Here is a 19,915-nt window from a genome sequence, read left to right as displayed (position 1 = left end):
TCCTCATGCATCAGTCGCTGAAAGTAAGCGCGCAGGTACAGCAGGCAGTAAAGAAGGCAAATGGTATGTTGGCCTTCATAGCGAGAGGATTTGAGTATAGGGATAGGGAAGGTTTACTGCAATTGTATAGGGTGTTGGTGAGGCAACACCTGGAGTATTGTGTGCAGCTTTGGTGTCCTTATCTGAGGAAGGATGTCCTTGCTATAGAGGGAGCACAGCGAAGGTTTACCAGGCTGATTCCTGGGATGGCAGGTCTGTCGTATGAGGATTTCTATAGCACCTTTCATCACCTCCAAAAGCTTGTAACAGTCTCTCCTAAGCTGGTTACAATTATATTCATTGGAGTTTCGAAGAGTGAGAGGGGCTCCCTTGAAACTTATAAAATTCTAACAGGGTTAGACAGGGTAGATTCAGAAAGAATGTTCCCAATGGTGGGGGAGTCTAGAACTAGGGGTCATAGTTTGAGGATAAGGGGCAAACCTTTTAGAACTGAGGTGAGGAGAAATTTCTTCACTCAGAGGCTGGTGAATGTGTGGAATTTACTACCAGAGAAAGTAGTTGAGGCCAAAATATTGTCTGATTGCAAGAAGAAATTAGATATAGCTCTTGGGGCTAAAGGGGTCAAAGGATATGGGGAGGAATCAGAATATTGAATTTGATGCTCAGCCATGATCAAAGTGAATGGCGGAGCAGGCACGAAGGGGCGAATGGCCTACTCCTACTCTAGTTTCTATGTTTCTAAGAAGGCAGCTCACCACCACCTTCTCAAGGGGCAATTAGAGATGTCCTTATCCACTGACACACACAAAGTTTAAATTTATTTATTAGTGTCACAAGTAGGCTCACGTTATCATTGCAACAAAGTTAGTGTGTAAATCCCCTAGTCGCCACACTCTGGTGCCTGTTCGGGCACACTGAGGGAGAATTTAGCATGGCCAATGCATCTAACCAGCACATCATTTGCACTGTGGGAGGAAACCGGAGCACCCGGAGGAAACCCACGCAGACACGGGGAGAATGTGCAGACTCCGCACAGACAGTGATCCAAGCCAGGAATTGAACCCGGGTCCCTGGCGCTATGAGGCAGCAGTGCTGCCCTATCCCGTGAACGAATAAATAAGAAAGGTTGCCAGGGCTCCAAGCTCTGGAAATTCCCTCCCTAAACCTCTTCACCATTCCTCCTTTAAGACGTTCCATAAAACCTCTGTCTCTGACCAAGCTTTTGGCCATTTGCCCCCTCTCCCCAAACACCTCCTCACTCGACTTGATGACCAAAGTTTGCTCTGTAACCCTGCTGTGGAAAACCTCTGGGTGTTTTATTACATTAAAAGGCACTATACAAATGAAAGATGTTGTTGTAAAATGTAAACAGTGCAGCAATATACATAACTGCACAAGATGAATAAATGGATGCTTGGACATAAGTAGCACTGTAACATACACAGCACAATCTGAGCAGTCTATAATATAAACAGCTCCTTCACATGGACTGTGCCACAGTCTAAACAGCGAGTAATATAAATAATTCAAAGAGAAACAAAGCTGTAGTATAAGCACTGCAGCTATTTAAGTGGAGCACAACTACTGTAGCCTGTGATTGTTCCCTATATTGGTCACACTACACACCCATAGTCTCAGATATAGCCAACTACTACCCTGTACAAAAATGAGAAGTTGGAGATGTGAGGAATAAGATATAATCATCCACTTGCACATGACCTGGGAGTGTCTGAAACACACTTAATGTGGGTGTGGAAGTTGAAAGGCATTACTTTTGAAAAAGGATTGTTCGCCACAGAACTGAGATGGTAAAGGGGAGATTTAATAGACAGGGAAATTTTGGAGTAGTTTTGAGAAGAGCAAAAATGGGGAGGAACAGTCAGACAAGCAGGAGGGTCAAGAAACAAAGAACACAGATTTAAAGGTAGTTAGCTAATGTTTCTTTATTATTGTCACAAGTAGGCTTACATTAACACTGCGGTGAAGTTACTGTGAAAATCCCCTAGTCGCCACATTCCAGCATCTGTTCGGGTTACACTGAGGGAGAATTTAGCATGGCCAACGCACCTAACCAGCACGTCTTTCAGTCTGTGGGAGGAAACTGGAGCACCCGGAGGAAACCCAGGCTGACATGGGGAGAACTCAGTAAGAAGTCTCACAACACCAGGTTAAAGTCCAACAGGTTTATTTGGTAGCAAATACCATTGTATTTGCTACCAAATAGGAGGTATTTGCTACCAAATAAACCTGTTGGACTTTAACCTGGTGTTGTGAGACTTCTTACTGTGTTCACCCCAGTCCAACGCCGGCATCTCCACATCATGGGGAGAACTTGCAGACTTCCCACAGAAAGTGACCCAAGACGGGAATCGAACCCAGGTCCCTGGCAGTGTGGGGGCAGCAGTGCTAACCACCATTCCGCCAACAACAGGGTGGGGGGAGGGGGGAGGTGATGGGGAGGGGGGGGGGGGGGGCTGATGAGAACATTATTATTCTTTTTTCTGTAAACATAGCAAGTTAGCGTGGGAGCAAGTATGGTGATTGGATACCTACATGAAGGGGAAAAGATTTACAGGGCAATGGGGAAAGAAAGCTATTGAAAAAGAGTCAGCACAGATATGATGGGCTAAATGGCCTCCTGTCCTATATCATTTTATGATTCTTGGATGCATTCTACACGTCAGAAACACAGAAGTAAGAGGTCAAAGGTGCATCCCTTACCTCAAGCAGACTGGAGTCTGATGTTTCAGAAGAGTGCGACTAATATTAGCCAGAGATGTTTCTAAAAGGTCAACTGCCAGAAGGAGGGCAAACTCCAGCTCGATGGAATTACCCCCTACTCACTCTCAAATCATTTACTGCCTCGTGGCTGAGCCAGTTCCTGATCGTTACTCGATCTATAGTCAACAGGAGAGTCAAAGTACTTCCGATCTGGGACAGTCGACCTTGATTTCATCACTCCAAACATCAGAGAACAAGAAGAATAGTATCTTATCATTTAACAGCGAGAGGTATCGGGGAATCGTTATCCCCGATTAGAGCTAATTTAATAAGCTGCTGGTAACAGGTGACATCAACAAGGCTCTAGGGCTGGCCAAAAAAAAAAATCACAGTACAGGAAAGTCCCTCAAGACATCACAGCTCCCACCGCCCCCACCCAACCCCGCCGCCCCACCCACCCCCCCCAAACCCCCACAACTCCCCTGTGCAGAACCCATCCTAGAATTTGATCATGGCTTCAGCAGCATTTAAAGAACAAAAGAACAAAGAACAAATAATATTACAGCACAGGAACAGGCCCTTCGGCCCTCCAAGCCTGCACCGACCATGCTGCCTGACTGAACTTAAACCCCCTACCTATTCATGCATTTGTCCAGATGCCCCTTAAAAGTCACTATCGTATCTGCTTCCACTACCTCCCCCTGCAGCAAGTTCCAGGCACCCACCAAACTCTGTGTAAAAAACTTGCCTCGTACATCTCCTTTAAACCTTGCCCCTCACACCTTAAACCTATGCCCCCTAGTAATTGACTCTTCCACCCTGGGAAAAAGCTTCTGGCTATCCACTCTTGTAGACTCCTATCAGGTCACCCCTCAACCTCCATTGTTCCAGTGAGAACAAACCAAGTTTGACTTTTGAGAACTTTCTTTGGAATATCCCGAGGATATTCCTGATGGTGGGGGGTATCCAGAACCAGGGATCACAGTCTGAGGATACAGGGTAGACCATTTAGAACAGAGATGAGGAGAAATCTCTTCACCCAGAGAGTGGTCAGCCTGTGGAATTCACTACCACAGAATGTAATTGAGGCCAAAACATTGAATATTTTCAAGAAGGAGTGAGATATAGCACCCGGAACTTTGCGTAAGCTCACTATTTGTAACATCCAAAGCAAAACTCATACCCCTAGACCAAGGAGCTGCCATTAGCTTCAGGAGGGGATATGGACAGAAATATTTCTTATTTTTAATTCTCCTAACCAACCACCAGAATCTCAGAAGAAATCTGAGATAAGACATGCATTTATGTAGCACCTTTCGCAACATGGAAACTAGAAGCAGGAGTAGGCCTGCACCCACCATTCGGCCCCTCAAGCCTGCTCTGCCATTCATTATGATCATGACTGATCATCCAACTCAATAGCCAGACCTCGCCTTCTCCCCAAATCCTTGGATTCTCTTCACCCCAAGCGTTATACCTGACTCCTTCTTGAAAACATTTAACGTTTTGACCTCAACTGCTTTTTGTGGTAGCAAATTCCACAGGGTGGAAGAAACTTCTCCTTATCTCTGTCCTAAACACCCCTTTTGTAGTCACACAAATCTACTAAGGTTTCATCCACTAAATCTTCACCTGGTGGTTTCTCGCCTCCAAATTCAAAAGCTCCTCTTGCCAGTGCCAACCCAGTGGGTTGGGCAGCACATTGTAGGGGCAATAGCTTGGTACCATTGGGCAGCTTCAACCACCCAGTGATGTCTTGCCACCCCTCTGCAGCCGCAATGAGCACACATTACCTCACAGTGACCTTCCCACCACCACCTTTTAAAAATATCTCAAGAAGCGAGTTTGAACAGTGGCTCAATAATATCATCACTGCACCAACCCCACCCCTAAACATGAAACTCAAACATCCCAGCAAAATGCTTCACTGTGCCAACATTCGATACAATGGGCATCAACAGCACAGAGGGGGCAAAGGAGCATATTACTAGGATGATGATGGGAAAGACAGAGGTGAGGAGAGGTTATCTGAGGGTGGGGAGTCTCCGGAACTTTCTTCCTCAAAAGGCAGTGGAAGCAGAGCCTTTGAATATCTCTTAAGGCAGACCTAGATAGATTCTTGCTAAGCAGCGGGAGATGGGGGAGCGGGCAAAAGGTTATCAGGGGTAAGTGGGAATGTGGGGTTGAGGTTATAAACAGATCAGCCATGATCTTATTGACTGGCAGAGCAGGTTCAAGGGGCCGAGTGGCCTACTCCTGCCCCTAGTTCATACATTCGTACGTATGTTCATATGGAGAAACGTTGGTTAGGCCACATTTGGAATACTGTGTCCAATTCTGGTCACCACACTACCAGAAGGATGTGGAGGCTTTGGAGCGGGTACAGAAAAGGTTCGCTAGGATGTTGCCTGGTATGGAGGGCATTAGCTATAAGGAGAGATTGAATAAACTGGGATTGCTCTCTCTGGAAAGATGGAGGTTGAGGGGTGACCTGATAGAAGTTTATAAAACTATGAGAGGAGGTGTAGATAGGGTGAACAGTTGGAAGCTTTTTCCCAGGGCAGAAATGACAATTACAAGGGGGCACAAGTTCAAGGCAAGAGGGGGAAAGGTTCAGTGGAGATGTGCGGGGGAAGATTTTTTTTCACAGAGGGTGGTGGGGGCCTGGAATGCACAGCCAAGTGAGGTGGTTGAGGCAGATATGTTAGCAACGTTTAAGAATTATCTGGATAGACACATGAACTGACAGGGAATAGAGGGATACAGGCAGTTGGTTTAGATAAAGTTTATTTATTAGTCACAAGTAAGGCTTACATTAACACTGCAATGAAGTTACTGTGAAATTGTAGTCACCATAGTCCGGCGCCTATTTGGGTCAATGCACCTAACCAGCACGTCTTTCGGACTGTGGGAGGAAACCGGAGCACCTGGAGGAAACCCACGCAGACACTGGGAGAACGTGCAAACTTCACACAGACAGTGACCCAAGCCAGGAATCGAACCCGGGTCCCTGGAGCTGTGATGCAGCAGTGCTAACCACCATGTACCGTGCTGCCCATGACAGGACAATGTGATCGACGCAGGCTTGGAGGGCTGAAGGACCTGTTCCTGTGTTGTACTTCTTTGGCAGCTGGGGTTAACAATGTTCGGGGCCAAAGGGGTCACATGGGAGATGGGACCCTCCTCATCCTGATGTCGGAGTGAGTGAACTAGCTTTTGTTTTGCTTTCAGCAACAGGGAAATGGAAAGTATGGAGTGGGGGAAAACCCAGCTCTCCAGTTCAGGCATTATCAGGTTACTCTGTAGATCAAAACTGGCTCTTCAGACTCATTCATAGGCAACAAAAGAAAAAGAGAAAACAAAATCCTGTGGGATGGGAGTGCTGGAGGAGCTCTCAGCTTAGCCAATCTTGGAGTTTTCATATGATGCAAGCTAAGTGGAGTTATTTTTAAACTTATAGCAGAAGGAGCAGGTTGCATCTTGGAGTAAAGAGTCGGCCATTCACACAGTCAGACCAATAGTTGACACCCGATTCAAAGGAGGAGACTTCAAAACAGTTTTAAAGTTTATTTATTAGTGTCACAAGTAGGTTTACATTAACACGGCAATGAAGTTACTGTGAAAATCCCCTAGTCGCCACACTCTGGCGCCTGTTCGGGTACACTGAGGGAGAATTTAGCACGGCCAACGGCACCTAACCAGCACAGCTTTCGGACTGCGGGAGGAAACTGGAGCACCCAGAGGAAACCCACGCAGACACGGGGAGAACGTGCAGACTCCACACAGACAGTGACCCAAGCCGGGAATTGAACCCGGGTCCCTGGCGCTTTGAGGCAGCAGTGCTAACCACTGTGCCATCGTGCCGCCCCAGCAAGAAAGACTTGCATTTATCCAGCACTTAACCTCAGGAAGTCCCAAAGCACTTTACATCCAATGAAGTATTTCTCAAGCATAGTCTCCACTGCAACAGAGGAAAGGCAGCACTGTATTAGTGCACAGCAAGCTCCCACAAGGTGCAATGCGATGATGACCTGATTATCGGTTTTATTTTATTTATTTAGCGAATACAATGCCAAGCGTATTCCTCCAGTCCTGCTGTGTTGAGTGCAGATAGGCCTCTGCTAAGTCTGTGAATTGGACACTCTTCGATGATGTGGTGCCGTTTACTCTCTCTCATTGGGGGCTGGCACTCATGCCCTATCTGTGGAGGTGGCCAAGCAGAAGCTGTGGTCGGTCCTGGACCTGTTGAGGGTGGACTACTCCTTCCTTGGAAGATTGAAAGCAGGCAGCTGTTGAGTTGGGTTTGAGACCAGAGACTTGTTTGTCATCTCCAGTGATTCCCATAGATTTGTCCAGGTGGAGTTTGTGTTGAGGTCCTGTGGGGGAGGGATTTTCCAGATCTCTCTGAATCTGTTTTGTTGATGCGGGTTGAGGGATAACTATTGGCTAGTCACGCCTGGGAGGACTCCCCTGCCCTTCTTTGATTAGTGCCGCGTGGTATTCTGCATCCACTTCAGAGTGCAAACTTTTATCATAGATTCCCTACAGTGCAGGAGGCCCTTCGGCCCATCAGGTTGGCACCAACTCTCCGACTGAGCATCCTATTCAGGCCCACCCCCCACCCTAAGCCCATAACCCTATGCATTTACCCCACTAATCCCCCTAACCTACACATCCTGGGTCACTAAGGAGCAATTTAGCACAGCCAATCCACCGATCCTGCACATCTTTGGACTGTGGGAGGAAACTGGAGCACCCGGAGGAAACCCACGCAGACATAGGGAGGGAGAACATGCACACTCCACACAGACAGTGACCCGAGGCCAGAATTGAACCTGGGTCCCTGGCGCTGTGAGGCAGCAGTGCTAACCTACTGTGCCACCGTACCAGCCATTCATTTTGATCATGGCTGACCGTCGAATTCAATATCCTGACCCCCCCTTCCCCCCCATATCCCTTTTGTAAATCCATGCTGACTTTGTCTGATTGTACCACTGACTTCCAAAAGATGAGTAATGAAATCCTTGATAATAGACTCTAGCAACTTCCCCAGTACCAACGTTAGGCTCACTGGTCTATAGTTCCCTGTACCTCCCTTTTTGAATAGCGGGCTTACATTAGCTTCCCTCCAATCTGTAGGAAGCAGTCCAGAGTCCAAAGAATTTTGGAAAATAACCACTAATGGATCTACTATTTCTAGGGCCACTTCCTTAAGCACTCTGGGATGAAGATTATCAGGACCTGGAGATTTATCCACCTTCAATCCCATCAATTTCCCCCAAATAATTTCTCTACTAATGCTGATTTCCTCCATTCACCTATTTGTTCTTTAAATACTATCCTGCAGTCTCGTTTGCGGCCACAGAAACATTTGTCTATTCCCCTTACAATTGAATCCCCTATAACTATTGCATTCTCACACATTTATACTCCCTCCTCTGCAGCAGAACCAACCGTGGTGCAATGGTTTTGGTTGTTGCTGTTTTCCCCTGAAAGGCCATTGCCTTCAACAGTATATCTGTTTTGCAGGGGAATGGCCACAGGAGATCCCTGCACTACTTGCCTATCTCTCTTGCTCTGCCTGATGGTCACCCATTCCCTTCCTGCCTGCGGAGTCTGTGCCTGCGGTGTGACCACCTCTCTATGCATGCTATCCACGATAGTCTCTGCCTCGCGGATGCTCCAGTGTCCCCAGCTGTCACTCTAAATCGCGGGCTTCCAAAAGCTGCAGCTGGATATGGGGGAAGAGGAGGGATCAGGATATTGAATTTGATGATCAGCCATGATCATAATAAATGGCAGGGCAGGCTTGAAGGGCCAAATGGCCTACTCTTGTTTCTAGTTTCTACGTCTCTATGAAATTCCACGCAGACAGACAGTCACCCAAGGCTAGAATCGAACCCGGGTCCCTGGCGCTGTGAGGCAGCAGTGCTAACCACCGTGCTACCCTAACCTTGGATTAACATCTCATCCAAAAGATGGCACCTCTGGCAGCACACTGATGGTTAGAAAGATCACCCAGCCCTAAGTCCGTGTCCTAATTCCCCACTTATTTTCTGGTCACATAATACTTAGTGTCAGGTAACCTATCCTTTCCTTAATGTCTCCAGATTGCTACCTGTGTCTCTGGCAGCTGTCCCAATGGCTTGGCATGGTGTCAAACTTTAGCAACAATCCTCTGAAGCATCTCGAGATATTTTTACTTCCTTAAAAAGGTGCTATACAAATGCGTTGAAGGGAGGCTCCGCATTAATACTCAGCCGAAAGCTAAATCTAATTAAAGGAAACGTTTCGATCCAGCTTTTAATCGTTAGCTCATCCTTTTTATATCATTTTATTCATGTCCTCAGGACATTTCTAAGAGCTTCAGAGACAATGAATAACTATCGAGCTATTATAATGAGGGAAACACCACAGCCAATTTGCAAGCACCAAAATTACTTGGGGTGAATTTCAGTCTGGATGGTAGGAGTGGCCCTGTCTCTTCCATGAGTTGGGTCTTCGTGGTCATATAATCCTGTGACTAAAGCTTATAAAGGACTCTTGTGGAAAAAAAAACAGCAGTTACCGAGTATTAACCTGGATTACGTGTTTACATCCTGAACCCCACTTGTATCTACAACCCTGAACTCTACCAACTGAGCCAAGTTCAACCAACAATTGTTTTGTTTTAAATAAAGGGCTGCAATATCCACCTACCCACCGAGTTTCTCCACTGTTGGCAGGGTTTATGCAGACACAGGAGCAGCTTTTTCCACACAGAGGGTGGTGAGTGTCTGGGACGAGCTGCCAGGGATCGTAGTAGAGGCGGGTACAATATTGTCTTTTAGAAAGCATTCAGACAGTTACATGGGTAAGATTGGTATAGAGGGATATGGGCCAAACGCAGGCAATTGGGACCAGCTTAATGGTAAAAACTGGACGACAGGGACAAGTTGAGCCGAAGGGCCTGTTTCCATGCTGTAAACCTCTATGACTATGACCGGAAGGCCCATGCACTCAATAATCTTTGCCAACATGACGGTGGGGGGGGGGGGTGGAATGTCGCAGATCATGTGGCATTATTTCTGCATGGGGTTTCCTCCAGGTGCTCCTCCCATACTCTAAGGATGTACAGGTTAGGTGGATTGGCCATGCTAAATTGCCCCTTGTTGTCTCAAGATGTGTAGGTTAGGAGGATTACCCATGGTAAATGTGTGGGGTTATGGGGATAGGGTAGGGGAAGAGGGCCTGGGTAAGATACTCTGCCAGAGAGTCAGCGCAGACTCTTTTTTTATTTGTGGGATATGGGCGTCGCTGGCTGGGCCAGCATTTATTGCCCATCTCTACTTGCCCTTGGAGTGCAGTTGAGAGTCAACCACATTGCTGTGGCTCTGGAGTCACGTAGTCCAGACTGGGTAGGGATGGCAGATTTCCTTCCCTCAAGGACATTAGTGACCAGGTGGGCTTTTCCAACAATCGACAAAGGAATCTACGAATGACCATGAAACCAAATTCCAGATATTTTTTATTGAATTTGAGTTCCAACCTCTGCCGTGGTGGGATTCGAACCCGGGTCCCCAGAACATTAGCTGAGTTTCTGGATTAATAGTCTAGCGATAATAACACTAAGTCATCGCCTCCCCTCAAATGGCTAAACGGCCTCCTTCTGCACTTTGGGATTTTATGATTTCAAAGAAGGGGGAGGTGTTGTCCCAGTATCCTGGTTTTCTCTCAACTGACATCGCTAAAGATACTTGGATTATCTGATGATCACATTTCTGTTTGTGGGGTCTTGCTGTGTGTAAATTGCCTGCCACATGTCCTACATCACAACAATGACCACTTTTCAAAAGCACCTCATTGACTATACAACACAGACACCATGAAGGTGCTATGTAAATACAAGTTACTTCTTTCAAGCCAGGAAGGTAAACTCTGCAACATCTTGGACCATAGTAGAAAAAGCATCACTGTAAATTGAGCTGCACACCCTTGTGACATTTCAAAATGCTTCCTGCTGAAGTAATTACTTGTTTAGTAGTTAAGTATAGCAGCCAATTTACACAGAGAAAGGTTATTATTGAAAAAGAGAGACACACTGCTGAAGCTTTTCATCTTGTACTCATCAGGACAAACACAAGAATGCCAAATTTCAAACTATTGCAACAATTTACACTACAGGAAAAAAAGGTGCTGATTGGTTGACAAATCGACCCAGATTGTGGGATCTTCAATGCTTTGGCCAAACAGCAAATAGGATAAACAACCAAACTGCTTCAGTCAAGGGATCGCTATTGAGCTGAGAAAAAAGACTTGCATTTATATTCCCGGGAAGATGCTGGGACAATGGTAATGTCACCAGACTTATAATCCAGAGGCACAGGCTCTGGGGGAAAGGGGACAATCCCTCCATGGCAAGAATTTAAATTCAACTAATAAATCTGGAATTGAAAACTAGTCTCAGTAATGGTCACCATGAAATTGTCGGAAAAACCCATCTGGTACACAAGCATACTTTAGGGAAGGAAATCTGCCATCCTTACCGGGTCTGGCCTACATGTGACTCCAGACCCACAGTAATGTGGATGACTCTTTAATTGCCTTCTGAAATGGCCACTCAGTTCAAGGGCAATAAGGGACAAGCAGTAAGTGCTGGTCTTGCCAGCAATGGCCACATCCCATGAAAGAATGAAGAAAATATAATGCCTTTCATCACCACTGGATGTCTCAGCAACGCTTTACAGCTAATGAAGCACTTTTTGAAGTGTAGCCACAGTTATAACGTAGAAGACAGAGACAGCATAGTACTCCCTCAGCACTGCACTGGAGAATTATAGAATCGTACAGCGCAGAAGAGGCCCTTCAGCCCATTGAATCCTCACTGGCACATTAGAAACACCTGAATTCTCACCTAATCCCACCTGCTAGCACTTGGCCCATAGCCCTGAATGTTATGATGTGCAAAGTGCTCATCTAGATACTTTTAAACAGATGTGAGGCAACCCGCCTCTACCACCCTCCCAGGCAGCACATTCGACATGTCAAGTAGCCAGATCTGATCCATTCTCCCAGCCCTTGTTGACCATTTCTGTCATCAGCCACAAACTCCTCTCCCATTAAAAAACTCCAGCCTCCAGAGCAAAAATAAGCACACACAAAAAAAGTACTGGAAATTCTCAGCAGGTCTGGCAGCATCCGTGGAGAGTTGATGTCATCGGACTTTTGAATGGACATACCTTATATTAAGCTGATCTTTCTCTACACCCTAGCTGTGACTGTAACACTACATTCTGCACTCTCTCCTTTCCTTCTCCCCTATGTACTCGGTGAACAGTAAGAAGTCTCACAACACCAGGTTAAAGTCCAACAGGTTTATTTGGAATCACGAGCTTTCGCAGCGGGTGAGCCACCTGATGAAGGAACGACGCTCCGAATGCTCATGATTCCAAATAAACCTTTTGGACTTTAACCTTGTGAGACTTCTTACTGTGCCCACCCCAGCCCAACGCCGGCATCTCTACATCGTGGCTACTCTATGAACGGTACGCTTTGCTTGTATAGCGCGCAAGAAACAATATTTTTCACAGTATACTAATACATGTGGCAATAATAAATCAAATTAAAATGTTTCAGCTGGAGGAAAGCAGTTCTGAAGAAGTCACATCAGAGCTGCTGAGTTTTTCCGCAGCGTTTTGTGTTGTTATTTCAAGGCGTTTCAGCCTGGGCGGTATTTTACCATTTAATTGCTAAAGCAGGTTGGTTACAGAACTCCAGTGGCACGCGAGAACGGCCCCGCCCCTTTAAATGCTTTTTAAACAAAAAGTTAATAAAAGTTGCAAACAATCATTTAATCGCTTGTTGGCAAATATCTCCCTCCTCGGAATGCGAGGAGTTGAGGAGAAGTGTCTGAATGTAATAAACACTCAGCTGAGTGCTGAAATATAGGGAATTCCCTCCCCTCCGAGCTTTTGCCCTTATCCAAGCTCACTGCGGCACCTTGAGATTATCCCCTCCGTTAGGTGATGTTCCCATCTGAACAGAGTCATATCATTTGTTAAACAATGTGGGCGGCACGGTGGCACGATGGTTAGCACTGCTGCCTCACAGCGCCAGGGACCCGGTTCGATTCCTGGCTTGGGTCACTGTCTGTGTGGAGTTTGCACATTCTCCCCGTGTCTGCGTGGGTTTCCTCCGGGTGCTCCGGTTTCCTCCCACAGTTTGAAAGATGTGCTGGTTGGGTGCATTGAGCCAAACAGGCACTGGGCAGTGTGGCGACTAGGGGATTTTCACAGTAACTTCATTGCAGTGTTAATATAAGTCTTACTTGTGACCAATAAATAAACTTAACATTCGAATAGAAACTACCTGCCAAAGTAAAAGTGGGGGGGGGCGGGTGGAAGAGAGAGAAAAGTTTGACCAAGAATCCAGATATTGGCTGCAGGAATACAACTCCACTAAGCAAAGGCTACAGCCCCTGTATCTCGTTCATCAATAAGAAAGTTACACATTTGTCAATTTCACCGGCATTTTCTTCCCCCCCGCCAAAAAAAATCCCGAGGGCAGCAGCAACAATAACCCCAGAAAGTCAACAAGCAATTTCAAATCATATTGTTAGAGATGATTACAACATTCAGTGATAGCCGGATATAAACAGGAGGGGAAAAAACGGCATGAAGAAACAGCACAGGTCAGAAATAAAACAAAGTTTTTTTTTTACAAAGCACATACACACACATTGTTTTTTCTTAATGATAAATGTTCAGTTGTTACCTGACTGGAGGCAGAGACGGTGAAGAAAAACAAACCTCCCTCCCCCACACTTCTTTCACATTGCTGAGTCTTGGCTGCCTGAATTCACTCGCCTGGACCCATTGAAAGCGAGCGAGGGCTCTTCCCTGCTACTCCTGATCCGTTTGTGCATTCCCATCCCTCTGACCGGGGAGTAGTGGAAGTTGGGAACATATTTCTTCTGGCCGCTGCGGAATCTCAACCATATTAGGAGGATGGTTATCTAGGAAGTTCAGTCATAGTTAGTCATTGGTTGGACGCTGGGTCCCGCTGCCTCCTGTGCTTAACTCTAGAGATTGTACCATACAAGACAGATCTCTATTGGTGTGCATGCTTCACAGGAGCTTCCTCCCACCCTCTCCTATTCCTTTCTCCCTCATGTGTTTATCCACCTATACCATTAAATACACCTATACCATTCACCTCAGCCACTCCCTGTGGTAAGCAGTTCCACACTCTCACCACTTCCTGGGGAGAGATGTTTCTCCTGAGTTCATAGAATCCCTACAGTCCAGAAGAAGGCTATTCTGCCATGGAGTTTGCACTGACCACAATCCCACCCAGGCCTTATCCCCATGCATTTACCCTTGCCAGCCCCCCTGACACTAAGGGGCAATTTAGCATGGCCAATCCACCTAACCCGCACATCTTTGGACTGTGGGAGGAAACCAACGCAGACACAGGGAGAACGTGCAAACTCCACACAGACAGTGACCCAAGCCGGGAATTGAACCCGGGTCCCTGGTGCTGTGAGGCAGCAGTGCTAACCACTGTGCCACCATGCCGCTCCTACAGGATTTATTAGTGACTATCTTATACTGATGTCCCCAGTTTTAGCTTACCTGCAAATGGAAACATCTTCCCCACACTTAACCTATCAAAATATGTCCAGAATTTTAAAGACCTCTTTTTTAAATTATTCATTTGTGGGACATGGGCATCGCTGGCTGGACAGCATTTATTGCCCATCCCTAGTTGCCCTTGTTCAGAGGGCAGTTGAAAGTCAACCACATTGTTGCGGCTCTGGAGTCATATGTAGGCCAGACTGGGTAAGGACGGCAGATTTCCTTCCCTAAAGGACACTAGTGAACCAGATGGGTTTTTCCCACAATCAACAATGGTTTCATGGTCATCAGTAGATTCTTAATTCCAGATTTTTTAAATTGAATTCAAATTCCACCATCTGCCGTGGCGGGATTCGAAACCAGGTCCCCGAAATGTTAGCTGAGTTTCTGGATTATTCATCTCGCAAAAATGCCACTGGGCCATCACCTCCCCTATTAGGGCACCTGTTAATCTTTTCTTCCTCAAAAGGCAGTGGAAGCAAAGTCTTTGGATATTTTTAAGGCAGAGATGGGTAGATTCTTGATTAACAAGGTGAAAGGTTGTTGGGGGTAGACAGAAATGTGGGGTTGAGGTTACCATCAGATCAGCCATGACTTTTAGGTGGATTAGGTGGATTGGCCATCCCAAATTGCCCCTTAATGCCAGGGGAACTAGCTAGGATAAATGCATGGGGTTCTGGGGATAGGGCCTGAGTGGGATTGTGGTCAGTGCAGACCTGATGGGCTGAATGATCTCCTTCTGCACTGTAGGGATTCTATGATTATATGACTTTATTGAATGGTGGAGCAAGCTCAAGGACCCCTATTTGTATGTTCATGTGAGCTCCAGTCTGTTCAATCTTTCCTGTTTGGCGGAAGCTCCCAGTTCGATATACCAGGATCAAGGTTAGAGCTTCCTCAGAATCTGTTGGTTATGACGATTAACTTTGACATGATAGCCTTGGGAGTGTCTTGTTAACACGAGCACTCATCCCCATTTCATTTCAATAGGTTTAGTGCCTCTGCCTAAATGGCAGAGGCAAAGAATTCTCCAGTCAGGAATAAATAAATATAAAAACACACAAAAGATGCATTTAAAGTTAAGTTAGAATTGTTTTTCTGATGGAATGATAATTTGCCACAGTAGGGGACCAGCAGAAATACCATTAAAAACAAAATCTACACAAGAGTGTTGACTGCCAGCATTCACACATTAACATTGGTTGTGGTGTCCAATAGGAATTCCTCTGATCTTCTGTCTCTCTATCCAGACTGATTCCTGGGATAGCGAGACTGACATTCAAGGAGAGATTGAGTCAGTTAGGATTCTATTCACTGGAGTTCAGAAGAACGAGAAGGGATCTCATGGAAACTTAGAAAATTTTAACTGGAATAGACAAGGTAGAATCATAGAATCCCTACAGTGCAGAAAGAGGCCTTTCAGCCCATCAAGTCTACACCAACCACAATCCCACCCTGGCCCTATTCCCGTAACCCCACACATTTACTCCGCTAATTCCTCTGGGATCAATTTATCAACCTAATCTGCACATCTTTGGACTGTGGGAGGAAACTGGAGCACCCGGAGGAAACCCACGCAGACACGGGGAGAATGTGCAAACTCCACACAGACAGTGACCCGAGGGCGAAATTGAACCTGGATCCCTGGCGCTGTGAGGCAGCAGTGCTAACCACTGTGCCACCGTGCCACCAAGCGGTAGATACAAGAAGGACATTCCTGATGGTGAGAGTGTCCGGAATCAGGTTTGACAGTCTAAGGATACGGGATAAATCTTTTATGACTGAGATGAAAATAAATTTCATCACCCAGAGAGTGGTGAGCCAGAAAGCAGTTGAAGTCAAAACATTATACGTTTTCAAGAAAGAGTTAGATATAATCTTGGGGTGAAGGGGATCAAAGGATATAGGGAGAGGGAGGCACGATCAGGTTATTGAGCTGGATGATCAGCCATGATCCTATCTTCTATGTTTCTATGATTGTAGTGAATGGCAGAACAAGCTTGAAGGGCTAAATGGCCTCCTCCTGCTCCTATTTTCTATGTTTCAATGTTTCACTCCATCGATTGGCTTTATCCCAGATAGTCAGGTTCCATTTGTCAATTACTCTGTGAAGAAGTCAATAGGAACTGGATAATATCGAGACTTGGGTTGACAACATTATCAGCACAGAAGTACCGGAGAAAACCTGAAAAGAATAAGCCCACGCACCCCAACACCTGGCTGGGCTGGAGGGTGGTCAGCATTTACCAGAAGGTGAGGTGGGCCAGGTTTATCAATGCTGTGGCTCTGAGGGCAGGAGAGAGGCTGGGTATTATTCTGTGGCGAGTGCCATGTATCCTTCAATAACTCACCAAGGCCACTGTGACTGCACCTTACAAACTCAGCACCTTTACCACCTAGAAGGATAAGGGTAACAGACACATGAGAACACCACCACCTGCAAGTCCCTCTCCAAGCCACTCACCATCCTGAATTGGAAATACAATCACTGTTCCTTCACTGTCACTGGGTCATAGAATCCTTACCATGCAGAAGGAGGTCATTCAGCCCATCGAGTCTGCACTGACCGCAATCCCACCCAGGCTCTATCCCCATAACCCCAATTATTTACTCTACCAATCCCCTGACACTAAGGGTCAATTTAGCACGGCCAGTCAACCTAACCCGCACATCTTTGGACTGTGGGAGGAAACCAGAGCACCCGGAGGAAATCCACGCAGACACGGGAGGAACGTGCAGACTCTGCACAGACATGACCTGAGGCCAGAATTGAACCCGAGTCCCTGGCGCTGTGAGCAGCAGTGCTAACCACTGTGCTGCCATGCTGCCCATGGAACTCTGTCCCTAGCAGCACTGTGGGTGTACCTACACCTCACAGACTGAAGCGGTTCAAGAAAGCAGCGCCCCCCCACCTTCTCAAGGGGCAATTATGGATGGGCAACAAATGCTGGTCTAACCAGTGAGGCCCACATACTTTGAATTGAATAGAAATACATCTTGTCGGCTGCGTCTGAATTATCTTTGAGTGTAGTGTTTGATGATGTGCTTCAGGAACTGATTAGGAGCTTAGCAGTTGCGAGACAGAAAGGCTTTAGCCTTCATCTGTTTACCAGTGTTTACCATGTCTGGGTTTGAAGTGGTCACCCACTGTTTGAGAGGAGCATTTGACCCTCCAGGTTGTACTGTCTGCTTCTCAATAAAGAATTCCTATACCTTATCACAGAGCTTTCAACATTTCAGCATTGTACCTTTGGGCGGCACAATGGTTAGCATTGAAGAACAGTTGAAGACTCTGGGTCTGTACTCGTTGGAGTTTGGAAGGATGAGGAGGGATCTTATTGAAACTTACAGGATACTGCGAGGCCTGGATAGAGTGGACGTGGGGAGGATGTTTCCACTAATAGGAAAAACTAGAACCAGAGGGCACAACCTCAGGCTAAAGGGGCGATCCTTTAAAACAGAGATGCGGAGGAATTTCTTCAGCCAGAGAGTGGTGAATCTGTGGAACTCTTTGCCGCAGAAAGCTGTGGAGGCCAGGTCATTGAGTGTCTTTAAGACAGAGATAGATAGATTCTTGATTAATAAGGGGATCAGGGGTTAGGGGGAAAAGGCAGGAGAACGGGGATGAGAAAAATATCAGCGATGATTGAATGGAAGAGCAGACTCGCTGGGCTGAGTGGCCTAATTCTGCTCCTATGTCTTATGGACTTATGGTCTTATTGCTGCCTCACAGCGCCAGGGACCCGGGTTCGATTCCCGGCTTGGGTCACAGTCGCTGCGGAGCTTGCAATAGAGGGATATGGTCCCCGGAAGGGTAGGGGGTTTTAGTTCAGTTGGGCAGCATGGTCGGTGCTGGCTTGGAGGGCCGAAGGGCCTGTTCCTGTGATGTAATTTTCTTTGTTCTTTGTCTTTGTTCTTTGTCCTCTCCGTGTCTGCGTGGGTTTCCTCCGGGTGCTCCGGTTTCCTCCCACAGTCTGAAATGCACCTGGTTAGGTGCATTGGTCATGCTAAATTCCCCCTCAGTGTACCCGAACAGGCGGAGTGTGGCGACTAGGGGAATTTCACAGTAACGTCTTTGCAGTGTTAAAGTAAGCCTACTTGTGACACTAATAAATAAACTTAAAATTGGTCATCAAGGCTGAATGATTTTAGATTTGCTCTATTACCTTGAAATGTGCCCCTGCTACAGGACCCCCTATCCATCAATATTGTTGCATTTTGAGCTCTTTTTTCCGCTGCATCTTTACCAGGGACGATGACAAAGGCAGAGATTTTGTGGGAGTCTCATCATTTCCCCTTCAAATCACAAAGCACCCTTACATGCAACAAATATACTGCCATTCCTTCACTGTCACTGGGTCATTTTCCTGGAACCCCCTTCGTAACACAACTGGGGATCCTGTGGACTGATCTGATTTGATTTGATTTGATTTATTATTGTAACATGTATTAGTATACAATAAAAAGTCTTGTTTCTTGCGCACTATACAAAGCATACCATTCATAGAGAAGAAAAGGAGAGAGTGCAGAATGCAGTGTTACAGTCATAGCTAGTGTGTGGAGAAAGATCAACTTAATGCAAGTTAGGTCCATTCAAAAGTCTGACAGCAGCAGGGAAGGAGCTGTTCTTGAGTCAATTGGTACATGACCTCAGACTTTTGTATCTTTTTCCCGACAGAAGAAGTTAAGTGAAAGTTTATTTATTAATCACAAGTAAGGCTTACATTAACACTGCAATGGAGTTACTGTGAAATTCCCCGAGTCGCCACAGTCCAGCACCTGTTCGGGTACACTGAGGGAGAATTTAGCACGGCCAATGCACCTAACCAGCACGTCTTTCAGACTGTGGGAGGAAACCCATATAGACAATGTGCAAACTCCACACAGACAGTGACCCAAGCCGGGTCCCTGGAACTGTGAGGCAGTAGTGCCAACCACTGTGCCACCGTGCTGCCCATGCAGTTGGAAGAGAGAATGGCCGGGGTGCCTGGAGTCCTTGATTATGCTGACTGCTTTTAGGTGAAGGTTAAACATCTCATACAACTGCTAAGCTCCTAGTCAGTCCCTGAAGCAAACATTGCACTCAAGGATAATTCAGAAGCAGCCGACAAGATTCTGTCGTGAATTCAAGGCGAAATTCCAACGACCACCTTCTCCAAGAAACTAGGAATGAGGAATAAATGTTCACCCGCCGACAGCACTTATAAATATCTTTTGAAAGGAAGAGATTGTGGCAATTTGGATTCTCCACATAAAACTTGTAAACACTCGGGGGAGGTGGGTAGAATTGAACAGAATAAATCATCCCGAAAGCTTTTAGGATGTTGCAATAATCAGAGGAATTTGTACCTTTCCCTACCTTGTTAAATTTCAACAAAAAGAACAAACACTTCACTATAACCAGACATCACTGATCATACACAGGGCGATATGTCAGTCTCTAATTGAATTCTTACATTCCCAGCACTTCAGAAAAGTACTTCATTGGCTGCTTTGCGAAATCCTGAAGTCATGAAAAGCCACTTTATAAAAGCAGGTTCTTTTCATTTAGTGACAGAATACATAATTTCAATAGCCCT

The 19,915-nt window shown here is 46.2% G+C and overlaps 2 protein-coding genes across 3 annotated transcripts in view; both read right to left on the bottom strand.

The window, feature by feature from the left end:
* The window catches only part of lrrc32 (leucine rich repeat containing 32), a 34,230-nt gene extending 20,594 nt beyond the window's left edge, over positions 1 to 13,636 (bottom strand). For both annotated transcript variants that reach the window (XR_013498905.1, XM_078222568.1), the window contains exon 1: positions 13,474 to 13,636. The gene's annotated coding sequence lies outside the window, so the exon portion shown is untranslated. The remainder of the gene's footprint in view (positions 1 to 13,473) is intronic.
* Positions 13,529 to 19,915, bottom strand: part of gucy2f (guanylate cyclase 2F, retinal) — a 131,353-nt gene continuing 124,966 nt past the window's right edge. The window contains exon 20 of the mRNA XM_078221470.1: positions 13,529 to 13,714. Within this exon, the coding sequence (XP_078077596.1) occupies positions 13,529 to 13,714 (186 nt within the window). The remainder of the gene's footprint in view (positions 13,715 to 19,915) is intronic.

This window comes from Mustelus asterias, chromosome 10 (assembly GCF_964213995.1).
Source record: "Mustelus asterias chromosome 10, sMusAst1.hap1.1, whole genome shotgun sequence".
Classification (NCBI taxonomy): Eukaryota; Metazoa; Chordata; class Chondrichthyes; order Carcharhiniformes; family Triakidae; genus Mustelus; species Mustelus asterias.
Note: the sequence above shows the minus strand (reverse complement) of the source record. Positions and strands in the feature narration are given on the sequence as shown.